Source organism: Echinococcus granulosus, assembly GCF_000524195.1.
Source record: "Echinococcus granulosus chromosome Unknown EG_S00004, whole genome shotgun sequence".
Lineage (NCBI taxonomy): Eukaryota > Metazoa > Platyhelminthes > Cestoda > Cyclophyllidea > Taeniidae > Echinococcus > Echinococcus granulosus.
In genome coordinates, this window is record NW_020170384.1 from 2,234,104 (window position 1) to 2,249,753 (window position 15,650).

General features: G+C 41.1%; 1 protein-coding gene across 1 annotated transcript in view; it reads right to left on the minus strand. All coding sequences in view use genetic code 11, as the record gives it.

The window, feature by feature from the left end:
• Positions 1–14,860, minus strand: part of EGR_01206 (Rho GTPase-activating protein) — a gene marked incomplete at both ends in the record, with an annotated part of 24,241 nt that extends 9,381 nt beyond the window's left edge. The window contains 5 exons of the mRNA XM_024490455.1: positions 1,392–1,686; positions 7,795–7,924; positions 11,835–11,951; positions 13,826–14,090; positions 14,834–14,860. Coding sequence (XP_024355274.1) covers positions 1,392–1,686; positions 7,795–7,924; positions 11,835–11,951; positions 13,826–14,090; positions 14,834–14,860 — 834 coding nt within the window. The remainder of the gene's footprint in view (positions 1–1,391; positions 1,687–7,794; positions 7,925–11,834; positions 11,952–13,825; positions 14,091–14,833) is intronic.
• Between the last annotated feature and the right edge of the window lie 790 nt (positions 14,861–15,650).

Consider the following 15,650-nt stretch of genomic DNA (forward strand, 5'->3'; position numbering starts at 1 on the left):
GCCAGCACAGAAGCGGTCGGAGGAAAGTGGAATTATAACCCTAAACTATGCCTCCTTGATCGCATTCACCAAAATATCTTTATAGTTTCCATCTAGCTAATTAAAGGAACCATTATCAAGACATCTTAATCGCTTTCAGCATCTTATTATGCACAGCAAAAGAAAATGGGTTTTTTACGCATCTGCTATTGCCTCGGCCTTTTGGTGATCGTATGGTGACCTGTTCATGCCACCTGGGTAAGTAGTCGCCCAGCACTTGCATCGGCTTTAAACAAACCTACTTCTGAACTCGTATATAACATAAAGAAGGGTTAGTTGCTACCCCAAAACGTCATAGAGGGTAGACACCCGCAGCAGATATCCAAATCTTTGAAGACCCCCATCAGAAGCATCATCAAAGCCGTGTCGATTTTAATGCACGACTTCAACCTCAGATTATGCTAGTGGCTTCAAAGGAAACAATGATGGAGTGAAACAGACCAAAATAAGTCACAAAAGGAGCGCCCACTGCATTAAGATGACAAACGGTGCATTGTGACAATTATATGAGGTTTCGGTGCCGCCTTTATGCTGCAAGAAACTGAGCGAAATAAACCAGTTAAATTGTGAGACAGCCTAGGAGTGAAGGAAAGATACTACTTTACACCGCTGCAGATATATGCAAATAATGAAACCCTCACCTCATTCTCACACAAAGCAGTCCAACCTACTTATCCCTTAACAGCTTGGCAAGATTTTAACGGCCAAGCAATCGTAAAATACATTAACTTTTTGCTGTTAATATTTGTAAGAAAACGGGTGAAAGCATGTACAAGACATCAAATCTTGTTAATGAGTTAATCAAATAATGCATTTCGGTTATGATATTGCAAGAGAAAGTCGACAGTCATAAATCTCGGAGAGCTTATTATGGAGTAGCCAGAGGCCATTAGGGAAAAGGGAGAGAAGCGTTGGAGAAATCGCAGCCAAAGGGAATGAATTGCCCAGAACCCTCTTATAGAATAAAAACTGTGTTTAGCCTCCATAGAAGAAAGAAAGCGGAGGAATTCAGAGAGCAATTGACAAAGGAATTGAAGAAATCTATGAAGGAATGGTGTGTAAAAAAGGCAGAAAGCCAAGAACCTCGGACAGTAGCTGACATAAACCGAAAGAGACTATTGTGATATCATTAAAAACGAGAAAAGATTCATCAGGACCTTATCAAGAGCAATTAAATAGTTCCATTTACTTGAGCTTTTCGTAAAGGAAGGCACAAGCCACAAAAAGTCGCTAACGAGGGAGTTAATGGTAGCTATTTATGAGGCATATATGGCAAGCACTACAATAAAGGCAAACAAACTCTCAAGAATCTCATAATAAAATAAAAAATCAACAAGTACTTTAAAACAAACCTCAGACAGCAGTTGACAAAGGAACTGAAGGAGTCTGTAGTTGGGTGCGGGCAAACACTCGAGCTGATCTATGATGGGTTTGAGGTCCTGTCCATCCTCAATAAGGTAACCAGTTGCTTTGAGTCGGTCGTACTGGCGATAGGGAATCACGGGTTCAGGCAACTCACGGAGGTACTGCTTTAGCACTCCTGCGGCTGCGTGAGCGTCGTGTTCGTTGGCACGGAGAATCGGGTCCGGTCGGGCCATATCGTAGGCATCGCAGAGTTCCTCTATCACGTGTCGTGAACCACACTTCCTGTGGAAAGCATAGAGGCAAGGCCGTTTAATTTCACTAATATCAGGCCTACTCATTACAGTGACCGAAGTCGCATCAGCATCTACAAAACGCAATATTAGACGCCTCGATCCCTAAACCCGTTTCTCCTGCTGTAACGGATAACTTTTAATAGATCCGAGCTATGCGCACACCACTGATGCTGTCCTTCAGCCTTCCTTACATCTGTAACGAAGTTGCTCTAGGACTCTTTTCGCTTGTAACTTCTTCTTCCAGGAAAAATCAAATAATATATTGATGGCGACAGTAGTCCCAACATTACCGACTAGATACCGCAGAAGGGCATTCGAGGAGAACCAGTACAAAATGATAAGTGAAATGTTGACAAACTTTGGCCCCCAACCAAATTTCAGGCCAGAACCGAAACGAAAGGATATTTCAATAAGCAGAGAAGCTGCTTACAGAATTGACATTAAAAGGAACTGATCGGTTATCACGATCTGAAGACCCGATATCTACCCACGTCACTCGTACCCATGGAAGGTGCAAGTAGCCCAGATGACCGAATGGTAGGCGTTAAAATGGCAAGATAGCGGAAAGGAGGACTAAATGGGAAACAGCCCCGTGAAGGTATTAATGTTTTTAGATAACTGTTCCTACCGAAATACATTAACCTACGAATTTTGCTCGATTACCTAATCCTAAACAAAGCTAAAAATAGGAATCCTTACGAATGTATTTTGCGAACAGAACATGACAAGCGAGCCCACGAAAACCTACAAGTTACGCTTATCTTTAAATTCAGAAGTCTTCAAATGGCGTGTTTTGTTCCTATCTTGCAGCGTATTTAAATTTACTCGAGGAATTGTAATAGCCAGAGCGGATGGAGGAGCACAGGGAGCGCTCGGGGCGACGTTCAAAAGGGGGGCTAAAAAGCAGAATTATGCTTGTGTAGGCTGCATATAGGCTTCTCCAGTCTTACGAAAATCGGCCTCCAAGTTGGTATCACTAGTAGCCTGGCTGTCGTTTTGGGCATCCAACGAATTTGGTTATCACAGCACCAGCCCAACGTATGACTCTGAGCGTTGCCGGACAGGGAATGGCGATAACAATGCACGTCGAACGCAGAGCTTAAAACAGTAAGTAGGCCACGTAACGAACAAAACAACCCTAAAATATGTGCAATCTCGAGGATGTTGCAGTCCCTATATGCGATGCGTTCATTTGTGATCCTCATGCCTCACACTACCATGGGTGGTGCTGCCAAAGCTAATCTCAAAACGTAGGTTTTGAATACATTTACCAAGGACCGAAATACTTGCGCAGAAAATTATCTAATGTCATCCGTAGAACTTATTTAGGGATCATAGATGAAAGGTGGCAATGTTTAGACATTTACAAACTATTTTATTAGTCTGTAGACGATTTAACAGATTGCAGACATCTCACTAAATGTAGATAGAGGGATAATTTATAACCCTAGTACAGTACACCCCTAAAATGCTACTAAATACAGAAATTTTGAACGAGGAACCGGGAAAGATCCAGATAATAACACATCAAATAAAGGCAAATTGTGAAATCCTATTTCAGCACTGCTGCACGGGATCTATGAAGGCATTCATGTAGTTAAAAGGTCATTGTAAACGTGCCTTTTGAACTGCATCAACATAGTCTGTTACCACCTTCGTTCAGTTTCGACATCTTGAAGAAGAAAAAAGGTCAAGAAGATAACGTCGAAATCTCGAAAAATTGGATTGTGACGCCTTAATCATTTGTTTAACTTCGTTTTTTCTTACGCTCGCACATAAAGCTTCGCGATTATTCTTCCGCTGGGCCTCATGGCCTCCGGGCCACGCCAGTTGGCCCCCATGCACTTCTGTACGTCGGCAATACCTATTCAATTACATTGGTGGCAATGGAAACCGAACTTGATAATATGAGTAAATGCCTTAATTTTTACTCCTGAATGATGAACATTAGCGTGACGGAAGGAGTGGATAGACTGGGATGGGAAAAGGTGACGACCGTTAACAGAAGAGTTGGAAATGACCTCTACCTTTGGCAACCGTCCACTTCCCGTGTTCGGCAGGAAATCTGTTAACAGTTGAAGCAAAGTTAGTCGTAAACCATCTGAAAAGGTTCATTACGGAGCTGTCTACCACACAAGTGTAAACATGTCGATTAAGTAAACAGGCGATACCTCATTCACCTCTCTACTAGTCGGATGAAAGCCATATAGGTATATGGCCGGGCAGCCCTGAAGTGAGAGAAATAGACGAAACCTTATCTTCACAAAACAACTTTACATCCCGTCCTTTTTTCAATGACTGCTTTCAGGCCAGTGTTCCCATAACTAGCGATGGACATCCGAGATGGCCAGGGCATTCCCTCTTCCTCCAGTGCTGTTTTCGATTAAGACTAAACTCCAGATCCAGGAGAAGTGACATTGCAGTCTGATATCTCAATAGCAAGCGAATTCGATGATTAGTGCATTTGGTTACAAAATGTTTTTCTTACAACACGGACTACATCGTGATGGCCAACACGGGAGGATGACCAAGGTGAGCGCCGAGGACGACCCTCAAAAGAAGAGAGGGGCTATGTAATTCTTTGATTACTTCGGTTACGCAAGCACATAAGGCTTCGCCTTTATACTTCTGCTGGGCGAAAATGGCCTCTGGGACATAACAGTAGCTCTCCAGCTCTTCTGTGCGTCGGTAATATATATTCCACCCTAGTATTATGACTTTGTTTGTCTTCAGGAAAGCGTCAAAGTGCAACAAGAATATCTTATCAACAAAGTAAGATTCAGGAGCGATAAGAATTAGAGATACAAAAAATCGGGGTGCCATTATGTAGGAAGCAATATCATTATTAAGATTAAAATCTAGAATTCGACAATGAGTGCCTTTGTTGTATGCTTAAGCAAAAGGGTTCATTAGGCAGATTAAAAATTTCACATCTTAGAACTGTTACATACAGTCTACGGTAATTTCAACAAACATTTTGACTCCACATGAAAAGAATAAAGAGGTAGCAAAGGTATTTAAGATTCTTTTTATCTGGGCACAGCCAAAACATCCCACAAAGTACTTGACGAATCCACTTTTGAGGAGCAAAAAAGTGGAATTTATATGAAGATTCAAAAGTGATAGGGATTCGAAGACCCATTCATAAATGAAAATACGAGAGCTCCGTCATGGAAGAATGGACTGATAAATTCAATGACACAGTCGCTTAGATTGAATCAACATCTAAATGCACCAACTACATGATTGAAAACGTCAAACCTGGCGTCAGTTGTAAGACAATCGGATCTTTTGAGTAAGAACACAATTTAATATTCCAGCAAAAGCCCTGGAAATGTTTTACAATCATGCGATCTCGAAACCAAGGGAGTTGGAAACCAATCAAACAAAGTGTAAAAATAACCATATCACATAGGTGGCATTCATTTTCCATTTCCGACAAATTACATATAAGAAATGCACATTAAATAACCAATAAAAAAAGTGACATTTAAAGAATTCACAAAACAAATTCAACAAACCTGGAAATCTCCATAGTACGTAAAATAGGAAGGAGCGTGGTGTAAACAGCACGTCAAACAAAAAAAAATTGAGGCAACAAATTAAATGTTGCCTTAAGATTAACCTACAACTAAAATTGTAGCTCATTTTGAACACCACATTACATAAAATGGTAAGATCCACATTTCCAACGAAGGACAAATTTACAAGAACCGCAATCTTTGTAGCGCCATTGGAAAATTTATAGGATTTATAGGATTAAGGAGTTGAGAAGAAGGAATAATTAGCTGAACATAGACCATCAAACTATACCACAGTTTTGTAACTTGCGGTTAATTTTTATACTTTGCCTGAATCGGCCCATAGCGATCAAGGCCCTACCTCCGAAAGCCGATGCATCACTGAGCTGTGCAGGACCTTCCGGATCTCAAAGACACGCATGACACCTAGATATCCGCAAGGCAATGGACAGGTGGGAAGGACGAATCTAACCCCGATCGGATTACTTAAGGCTTTCACTAAAGACCCACAACCGGAAGACTAGGTTTAAGCCTAGGAAGAGCCCTCCCCACGTGCGGGACTAGTCCATACATCAATCGGCGTTTCACCACTGAAGATGCTCACAGGTCGGGAAAGGAAAGTACCTTCCGATGTCTTCCTATCAAACACGGAAGTAGCAACCAGCAATATTCCAGAGTACGTACTGCGTGTGAAAGAAGGTACAAAAAAACTATTAACAGCGAACGCAAACGCCTATGACTGTCATATATCTAGCACGATAAATATTACGGCAGACGGACTAACATCTACCCGGAAAGGCGACCTTGTACAAATATACAGGCCAATCCTCCACCTGGAGTACACCGCAAGCTTCGTCGTCCGTGGAGCAAAGATCCATTCCGAGTGGTGAAAGTTCTCTCACCTACAAACTACCTCGTTCGCAACGCACAACTCCGTACTCAGCCAATAAGAGTACAAGATGCAACCATACAAAGGTACACAACCGATCGGATAGGATGAATACCCCTAAAAAAATTATATTTGGAGACTAAACAACAGGAGAGACAATTTCCGAATAATCTTCAACAGTTCCATATCTTCCAAAGGTAAAAATAAGTGCGATAGAATTCTCCAGTCTATAGAAGCTATTCTTTGGAGGTCTTTGAGTTCTGAATATAAACCTTCATTCACTGATGTACATGCCATTATCAGGTAACGGTACCACTCCTGAAATGCATAAGCTCAAGGATTCACCAGTGAAGCAAGAGAAATAGTGCAACATAGACGATTACAATCAGAATAAGGCAGACTACTTTTAGGAGGTAAAGCCCAACCACAAAGTACAGAAGTTACAAACAAAATTAGACAGCTTGCCTAAGTCAAAAATAGAACCACACGTGGCTCGTAAATGCAAAGGGGGGTGGTCGTGTCAGCAAAAAAAATATTTACATTTATTTCAGCAGCTATATGTATTTTTGAAGCCTACTGACCTGTCGAATGATTGGGACGATAAGTGAATAGGAGCGAAAACGTTTTGTCTTCTATGAAGAAATCCGAGTGGGGAATATCGACTAACGCGTTGTTTACATTTATCAGCGGAATAATGACTTAAAGATCAAAGTATGAAGGTAATAATCTAGATATAAGAAAAAGGATAGATTTGCGATAATTAGCAGGGTTCACCCCAAACGCCTGAAATCAACATGCAGCCTGATACATATAAAAGTTTAGAGAGGAAGATCTCTCCAAAATTATGTAGCATGTAACAAACTGATCGACAAATAAAGTGTATTACAAATTGGAGAACACGTAATTGTTATAAACATGTGTCTAATATCCTGCGATTTGGCCAGTATTAACCGATTGTCCTGATGTTAAAAACGGGTTAAATTGAGGAGACAATGAGAGAGAAGTGTTAGAATGAAATGGTTCTAAGAAAAGACCAAGAGGTGGAACACTTACAAACGTCGTAAAATATACACATTCTTTACCACTGCCCAGTACCCCAATTATGATACTTGTTCTATATCACTTTGATGATAAGTGGTTGCACTAGATTGTGCCAAAACCATACTTGCTGAGCTTAAGGTAATAAAATAGATATAGGATATTCGTGGTCAGGCAATAACCCCCTTTTTTCTGGCTTTTCTTATCAAAACAATATATTGTCTGGGGCGGGATGATCGGCTTTCCACTGAGACCCCAGGAGCAAACCGTATTGACCAAATGGAATTTTCTGGTACATTTTGATTCAAACTTGTAGCATAAAGCTCTGCTACCAGTCGCTCAGTCCGCTAAGCAAAGATCTTGGCACGTCCTGGTTTATTGCCTTTGAAGTCAATTAGCAATCCCACAATCATCCAAATTTACCGACTAGCTACTAGTAGAAATGAATAAAACGGGAAATTGAAAAGTTCTCGGCATGAGTTCACACATTCATTAAATCGGTACAAACTGCACAAGAAGTTCCGTACGCTAATTTACAAGTGATACCATTTGGGGAGCAAACATGGTACGCATGTAAATCAAGTTCACACACCCACTTCTTCAAAAAGGCATCCACCGTAAGAAATGCAAGAGGGGAGCGTTGACATACCGAAAAATGCCATCCGTAGTCAGCCCGTACTGTCGGATGAATTCGGCAGTTTTGTAGACAACCCGGGGGACATATTTGGTCTCAGGCGAGGTGTAGGCGAACACTTCGGAGAGATGCGTGCCGAAGAGCCCTGCAAGTGCGTGCAAACGGTATGCGCATAAAACGAGACAATCCTCCTGGTCTACTGCCCTTCGATGCCAAAACAGACAGAATCTCAAACAAAAGAGTCACGTAGGTGGGTTTACTAATGCGTGGAGTTTATGGAAGTTATTCAAAGTTCAAGTAGCAGCTTATGGTCGTCCCAAGTTAGCTGACATCTGCCAATCTTAATTTATAAAATAGGTGTCAAGCGCTCCAGTGTATAATGTTTGTTTAAGTGATGTCATCGTTGTCAACAATCCGTAAGCTGTACTGTACCGCGGGGCTAAACTATCGTTTACTTCAGATGTAAAACCGGAATTTTCATAGTAAATGTGTCAAAAAAGACGGAGATTGAAATTTTTTCTTGAATGCAAATGATCGCACTCCAGAGGAAATCACGTGGAACAAGCTCCCAACTGCAGGGCCTCAGAAACTTGCACGAATGGTCAAAATTCCAGAGTAGCAATTTAGAATCCAGGTACAGAAAGACATTTCCACGGTTCGCGTCATGTTACTTCGGGAACTCACGAAGAATGCAAGCTAGCGAAATTTATGAATAAATGACGTAGGAAGTATTATGGTGAGTGTCTTAGATTTTAACTTCGTCGTGAATGTGGACGATATGGTACTGATGGAAATTGGATTAATTGATAAAAATTTCGGCAAAAATGTAGAGAAATGCCGTTTCTGGTGGAATAGATCATTAAAGACTGAAATATCAGTTTAGAATTCAAACGAGAGTAGAGGATTCTCAAAGTCCCACCGAGTTATCTAGAACAAAATCAAAGCAAACGTAAGTTGACACAATCTAGCCGTATTAATGAATGACAACAGTTGCCAGACACGCCTATGAAGACAGGTACCACATGATAACACTACTTTCGAAATTAACACGCTAACTATGGAATGATTAAAACTTGGCCTCGATGAAGACAAGATAGGGTGACAGAGCAGCAGACGGTTTACTTGAATAATTCTCACTACCTAAACTGTTCAATTTCTGCTGTTTTATCACCATTTTGTTGTCATCCTTACAGTATGCTAATAACAACCGTATGCTCCATAAGGTTTCCTGAAAGAGGCAAACAGAAAAACGGGGAAAATTTTGGCTTTCAAAGACCATCAAAAGTTCAAGTAGTGGTTTATGGTTGCATCAAGCTATTTCCGCAGTGCTTGCTACAATGACACATCGTGACTCGGGGGGACTTAGAATGGATGCTTAGTAAAGCATCGACATATGTCAGTCTTTTGAAAAGATACTCCATCAGAAGTTGCACTCATTTTACATTATTTTAAACCCTACGTCATAAAAAGGCATTCTGAGCTCGTTTACCCTCCATGAATAGAAGCGATTTGACCCCAAATTTGCCGAAGCGTCTTGTCAAATTAGCTGTGCAGTTTTTATCTAAGGTCGACAGTTAGACACACCCCTCCAGAACTACATGGTATAGAACTTGTCGTGCTGAATCACCAGCTAATGAAGCATCATGTCCAGGAAGACCCTCCATTATTAATAACGAGAAATTACGTGTCAAAAATAGCTTCCGATCACGTTTGACGTAATATAGTTTACTCCTGCTTCAACTGTTTGAGAGATGCGGCGAAAGTCAAGCAAATGAGTGCCACATACGTGCACAGATGACCATGACCATCCACTTTCTTTTCATTTCGTTCGCCTTATATAAGTCAGTTACGCATTTTAGATTGTTCACTGCTTGACTGGTGGTGAGAAACACCTTTTTATTATTGGTTCTCCTAAAACGACCCGCTCACCATTCACCCCAATCCTTTAAGGTACCGCCCCACCTCCAAGGAACTATGCATGCCTGGCATGTAGTGCAATGCAGGCGCAATTGTTCACTTTAGATTTTTCACTTACTTTAGTCTCCCAAAAAAGTCACGGCTAGGGTCTAACCGATACAACTCGAACGTGTGAAAAAGAAATTCCTACTTCAGGAATAGTCAAAAGAAAGCCCTGTTTTTACAGGATAACCTAAGACCTCATACTGCGAAACATACCTGTGTAAGGGCCTGTGCCTTGGGATAGGAAGCAGGAGGGAGGAGATGCTGGCTTATCCTTCGTATTCCTCTTATGATGCGGCGTTAGACAATCACACACGAAATAGTAGAAAAATAAAGCTAAGAGGCAAACGGCAGTGGCTATGGCTAGGTTTCTTGCTCCTAGAGACAAGACGCTGTATAGAAGTGGGATTTGAAAGCTTGTTTCTCCTTGGGGAAGGATGGGAGATTAAAACAGAATGCTTGAATATGCCTTCCACGATTGTTTAATCTTTATTACATACAAACCGCATAAACATTTGTATAGTCTTTTACTTCATAAAACGGACTAAAATAAAGCGTAGAAAGAAGGAACCCACGAAATCTAATCACCTCGATTAAAAAACGAGTTAGGTATCTCAATAAACTGCCATTTGTTTCCAGCATAAACAGCTTCTCAAGAGTGAATTCACCAGAGGAGATAAGGAGGTTGATTTCAATGTTTTTCTGAGGGAATGCTAACCAGTTTTGATAGGATTGAATGGAATCTATCTAAAAGACTAATACATTACTTTAAAAAGAAAACTAAAATTGGAGCATGGAGCCAGCCAAGTAGTACCAATCCGACTCCGTCATGGGCGAAAATGACATTTGCAAGTCATGAGATCACGGTAACAGGATCAGATGGAGCGAAAAAAGGCACACCAAGGGCCTCAAACGACGAGAGCAGGTTGGTCACCTTTGGATGTGCGTATGCATGTGTACATGCGTGCATGGGTGTGCATGCGCCTAAGTTCACGCAAAAAAAAATAAGCTAATTGTTGAGCAACCCTGAGCCGAGACGCGTGATGTAGTTTGTTGTGCTGAGCTCTATATGTGCCATGGAGAATGCATTTAAAAGGAATCACAACAGCACCAAAAAACAACGAGTACTGTTAGTGCGGTGCACGTGTGTCATCGTAAACTCATTCTAAAAAGCCACTTCCATACCACAGAAAGTGGAAAAGGGAAGCTCAAACGGGCGCACTATGGCTATCGACTCTAGCTGGCATGACTACACCAGACTTTTCTGGTCTTCATGACTCACTTGGATGATACACCAGTACTATGGATCTTTACGATGATGATAAACCATGTCCGTCATCACAAGTAATCCAAGCATCAAGTCGATGTTCAACGTGTAGCACTTGTTTTCGGATGAACTCCTCCTAAATATAGTTTGTCCGGCCAAGGCCGTGATAATTGAGAACCCTATCAACGACGTAAGTTCGCTGTCCATTTACCTTTCTTGTTGATTAGCTGCGTGACTTTTAGTGAGGAAGACATCAAAGATGATCCCCAGATCAAAAACACAAACCCTTTCAGTCTTACACAATTCGACTTCCACGCTATGGATCCCTGCTTATGGCAGTTCCTACGGCACTAACTCCCCGGCCCTTCCACAAGATGATAAAAAAGCCAGCTGTACAGCGTCTTAATGGATAACTGAGCCTTATAAAAGTTACCAAACCTTAAGCTGGTGCATGCTTTAGGTGTTGGGAAAAAGAGGATAAAACGGTTGGTGTCAAAAGTAATTCATTTTAAACCACAGATAAAGAGTAGTCTATAAAATCAGACTACTGCTAGAGTAAAACTGCTCAAATCAAAGAAATAGGATTTTTATAATGAATATTGTACAAGTAATTCGCTACGGAGGGATTTCGTAAATTCGATTGGCTTTAAAATCAGCCAAGTATACCCAAAAACCCATATTTCCTGAGAATTACTGTTCCGTCCAAATCATAAAATTACTCTCCATTTAGTTTCCTTAAGTGTATTGCATGCTGAGCCCGTTTGCTTCTATTTGGCCCCACTACATAGAGCTAACTAGAACAAAAAAGGAGAGAGAATAATGAACCTACCACCACCAAGTTTGAGGTAGAGCTGTTTCCGGAGAGCCCGAATCCAATCCCTTCGTTCGTCTGCTGATGAAGCACTCAGAACCAACGACTGCTTCTGCTCGGATCCCCAAGTTTTAGCTAAAAAGTAGGGGCCAAAATGCCTAGAGTGTACGAAAAAATACTAGCAAAATTGTAATTCAGCAAGACAGGATACATTAATGCAACGTAATACATTCTAATTAGTTCTGATGAAAGGAACACCACTTTTTCCACCGAAAAACCCACTACCACAACACGTTTTGTCAGTGAAAACAGAGGGCCACCTTTTGTCCCCTACGGGCTGGAACAGAAAACTCCACTTTAGATAAGATTAATGGGCTTCGGACGCCGAATCGGCCGTAATTAATGCAGCCCGAGGGGGGGGGGGGAAGGGGAGGAGACTACAAGGAGGCGAATTCCGTAGTTAAAAATGAATTCATACTAATGAGGTGACAACGATAAGCACTGAGTGCACAAATTTTATGCGGCATGGTGAGAATTACCGAATGAAGAGGAACTTCCGTCTTCACAAAATGTTTTTAGGTACCAAGTGACAAAAATACACACATGTAGGAAACCGTCTGTCATTACTTATCACTATCCCGCTAGATTTCCAGTTCCCCTATAATGTTGGAGAAGTAGATGCAAAAGAAAAGAGTGGTGCAGATGCAAACACCAGTGCCCTTAACCACATAGTAAATGCACTTTTAGCAGCCCTTTAGTTGTGAAAAAATGTGAGGGTAAATGGAATTTCTTAAAAGGTACTGTAAACAGTTCTTAAACTTGTTTAAAATCACATTGTACCCCCTCACGATAGACCTTCAAGGGAATGGTAAATAAGTAAAGGGAGACGATGGTGTAGCAGGCAAACTGTCATGCGAATCAAGACACAAACACGCCGACCCTTTGCCGTGCAACATTTCACCGCTTCCTTAATGTGGTATGACAAGTCTTAGACCCAAAGGTGGCGCAATGAGCAATCAAATTTCAATGCAATTGTTGTACAATGGCATAGGAACAATCCTCGCATGTATATAATTCGCGTGAGTCAAGTGAATAAGGTGTGTCGTTACACAAATGAAAACTTTCCAAGAGACCAAGATCAAATTTAGGGTTCACTAAAAACACAACACATAGACATTGAATCAGCTAATCATTTCAGTCGATTCGAATCCGCTCAGTGTTTACGCGTTTTGCCAGTGTACCAAAATACACATCCGCACACATGCGCATGACTCAGGTGTATCCTGAAGGACATGGCGCAGTATTTCGCAGCAATTTATGATAATCACAAACGAATTCAGGAAGCCCACCCGTCAGGTGAATTAGGTGTCATCAATCACAACTGCTTTGAGGTTTTACAATGTATACCTTCGTAAAATTACAATTAAAGCGATTATGAGGGCAACGACCTCAAAACTGTTAAAAGGTTCAGTCAGCTGTGTTCACTGCAGTGACATGAACCGCAAAGAGGACCAACTGCTTAGTTTGCGCTAAAGTGAATCTGCCAAAAGGGATTCAATCTGCAGGCACAAATAGATGACAGCGCATTCGGCAAAGAGTACACACATCGAGGTGAAATAGTGCAATTCTGCTCCAGATATTATTGATGCCCTGCAGCGGTGGTGAGATTACATCACCAAGATAATGCATATTAATCCTAAGGGATTCCACGTGAGCAATGATGTGAATAAGTTTTTGGAGGGAATGAAAAGAGATTGCTCATACCGCATGCAACTGTGAGAAAAACCAAGACCAGTTACTTAGTCAATTGCTTGAAGGATAGAAAAGTAGTAAAAACAACAAGGGTAGGACTAAAGGGGAAATAACATTATGGTAGGGAACCGTAGGTTTAACGGTATCAAGTTCTATGCGGATATCCACAATCAATACGTGATTAAACGGAACTTAACTAGAGGGGAGTAAATGCTCGACAGTTGCATTTAAAAGCAAAAGCTACATAAGAGACATACACTTTTTAACGATAAAATTGAAAGCTTTATCATCAGCGGTGACGTCCGTCTCACAGGCCACAACCTCCATGATATCAGGGGGACCGATTTCTAGAGCTCCAATGAGTCGTATTTGCTCTGAGTCTGTGTAGTACTCTAAACTGCCCTGACGCAGGACGAAAAAGCGGCGCTTCCATGTGCGAAATTTGCCACCTTGTTTTCGCAACCATCCACAATGCTGAATCTGTATAGCTGAACCATTTGATGTGGGCACACGGACAGAACTCTGGCAAAAGAAGTAAAGCTGAAAACTTCTAATGAAACAAAAACATTAGGTAAAAAAGCAATCTCAAGGACAAGAAAAGCAAAACCAACTTTATTCAAACCAAACTTAAAAATTAGTACCCATTTGGATGAAAATGGTGATTCGCGAGCTCAAGAGGTGTTCCGATAATACATTATGATACACCAAAACGAAGCAAATTTTTGGGAACCAAAGAGCCACCAGCATGACTATGCTACTAGGACTAACCAATGGCTATCGAGATAAAATTTAACGAGAGGACCTAGATCTTCGTTGGAACTAGGACAATTCAACAACAAATTGAAAAATACGGTTTGACATGAAGTCAAACCGAATTTGATCAATTAACCTACTTGTTAAAAATCAACCAATAGGTGTAAAAAACGTCCGCAAAATCTCATTCATCCTTCATTAAGCCATAAGATGATAATAATTAGGTTGTTTGAAATCAAATGAAGTTGAAAGTAAAACATTAAAAGCACAAAGTCTTAAGATAAATGGAATTGTACAACGAAAGCCGAGGAAAAAAAACTATAGAAGCATCTTCTCACTAAAAAATGAACAAAAAAATCTGCGAACAAGTATTCCCGGTAGCTAAAAATATCTGGAAATGCAAGCTAGGCACTGAGTTTGTAGTATCCACAAGGACTCGCATGTGCTATGAGTAAAGAAAGCACAGTTTAAAGCAGAACTAGCTTTTTCAATTTAAGCACGCAACCCCTTACGCTTCTTGAAAATTTCCTGGTCGACATCGTGGAGGACACCCACCGACCAGTAAAAATTGAATGTCCACTATTCAAAAATCATACATCACTTCAAGGTGCTTTGCTGACCTTTCCCAATCAAGTAAGTTAAAACAGGGGGAATAGGTAGCTTTAAATTTGATTTGCGTCAAGTTTAGAGAACTATTCAGCACCGATTTGTTGGATTCGATTTTAAGTCACTAAAGACTCTTTGACCTCTGCACTTTATAAAGTTGCCTTTAAGCATAATGCTAAAGAAGGAAAATCCATGCGTATTAAATTTCAGTTTGTTCGGCATGATTTACATACGAAAAATAGCTCTTTTATAGTGTTTAGGGGTGATACGTTGTTACACATTGCGATGATATGATTTTCTATTATTATTTTGAAAGGTGAAACCTTTCGGATACTTCCAAAATTTTAGATGAACTTCTCTTGGTGGTTGTAATGTGCTGTCTGCTCACCTCTTCTCCTTGGTCTTAATTACCTTAAGCCACTAGGTAAATTTGCCTTCTAGGTTCGACATCTATCCGGCGAATTCCTCGGAAGCAGCGATGGCGCCTACTCCCCTACTGTGGAGCGAGACTCCTCGGTCTCCGCTTCCCGATTCCTAGCGTTCCTAGACAAGCCCGGCTGGTTTACTTTGGACATCTTTATTAAAGACGACAAGATGTATAGGGAAAATACAATATTTAAGAAGGAGGGGAGCCGCAGTCACTGGGTAAGGGAGAGGGCGATCCAGTTACCAGGTTCGAATTTCCCGCTTGCCTCCTCCCTGAAAGGCAAATTCAAACAACAT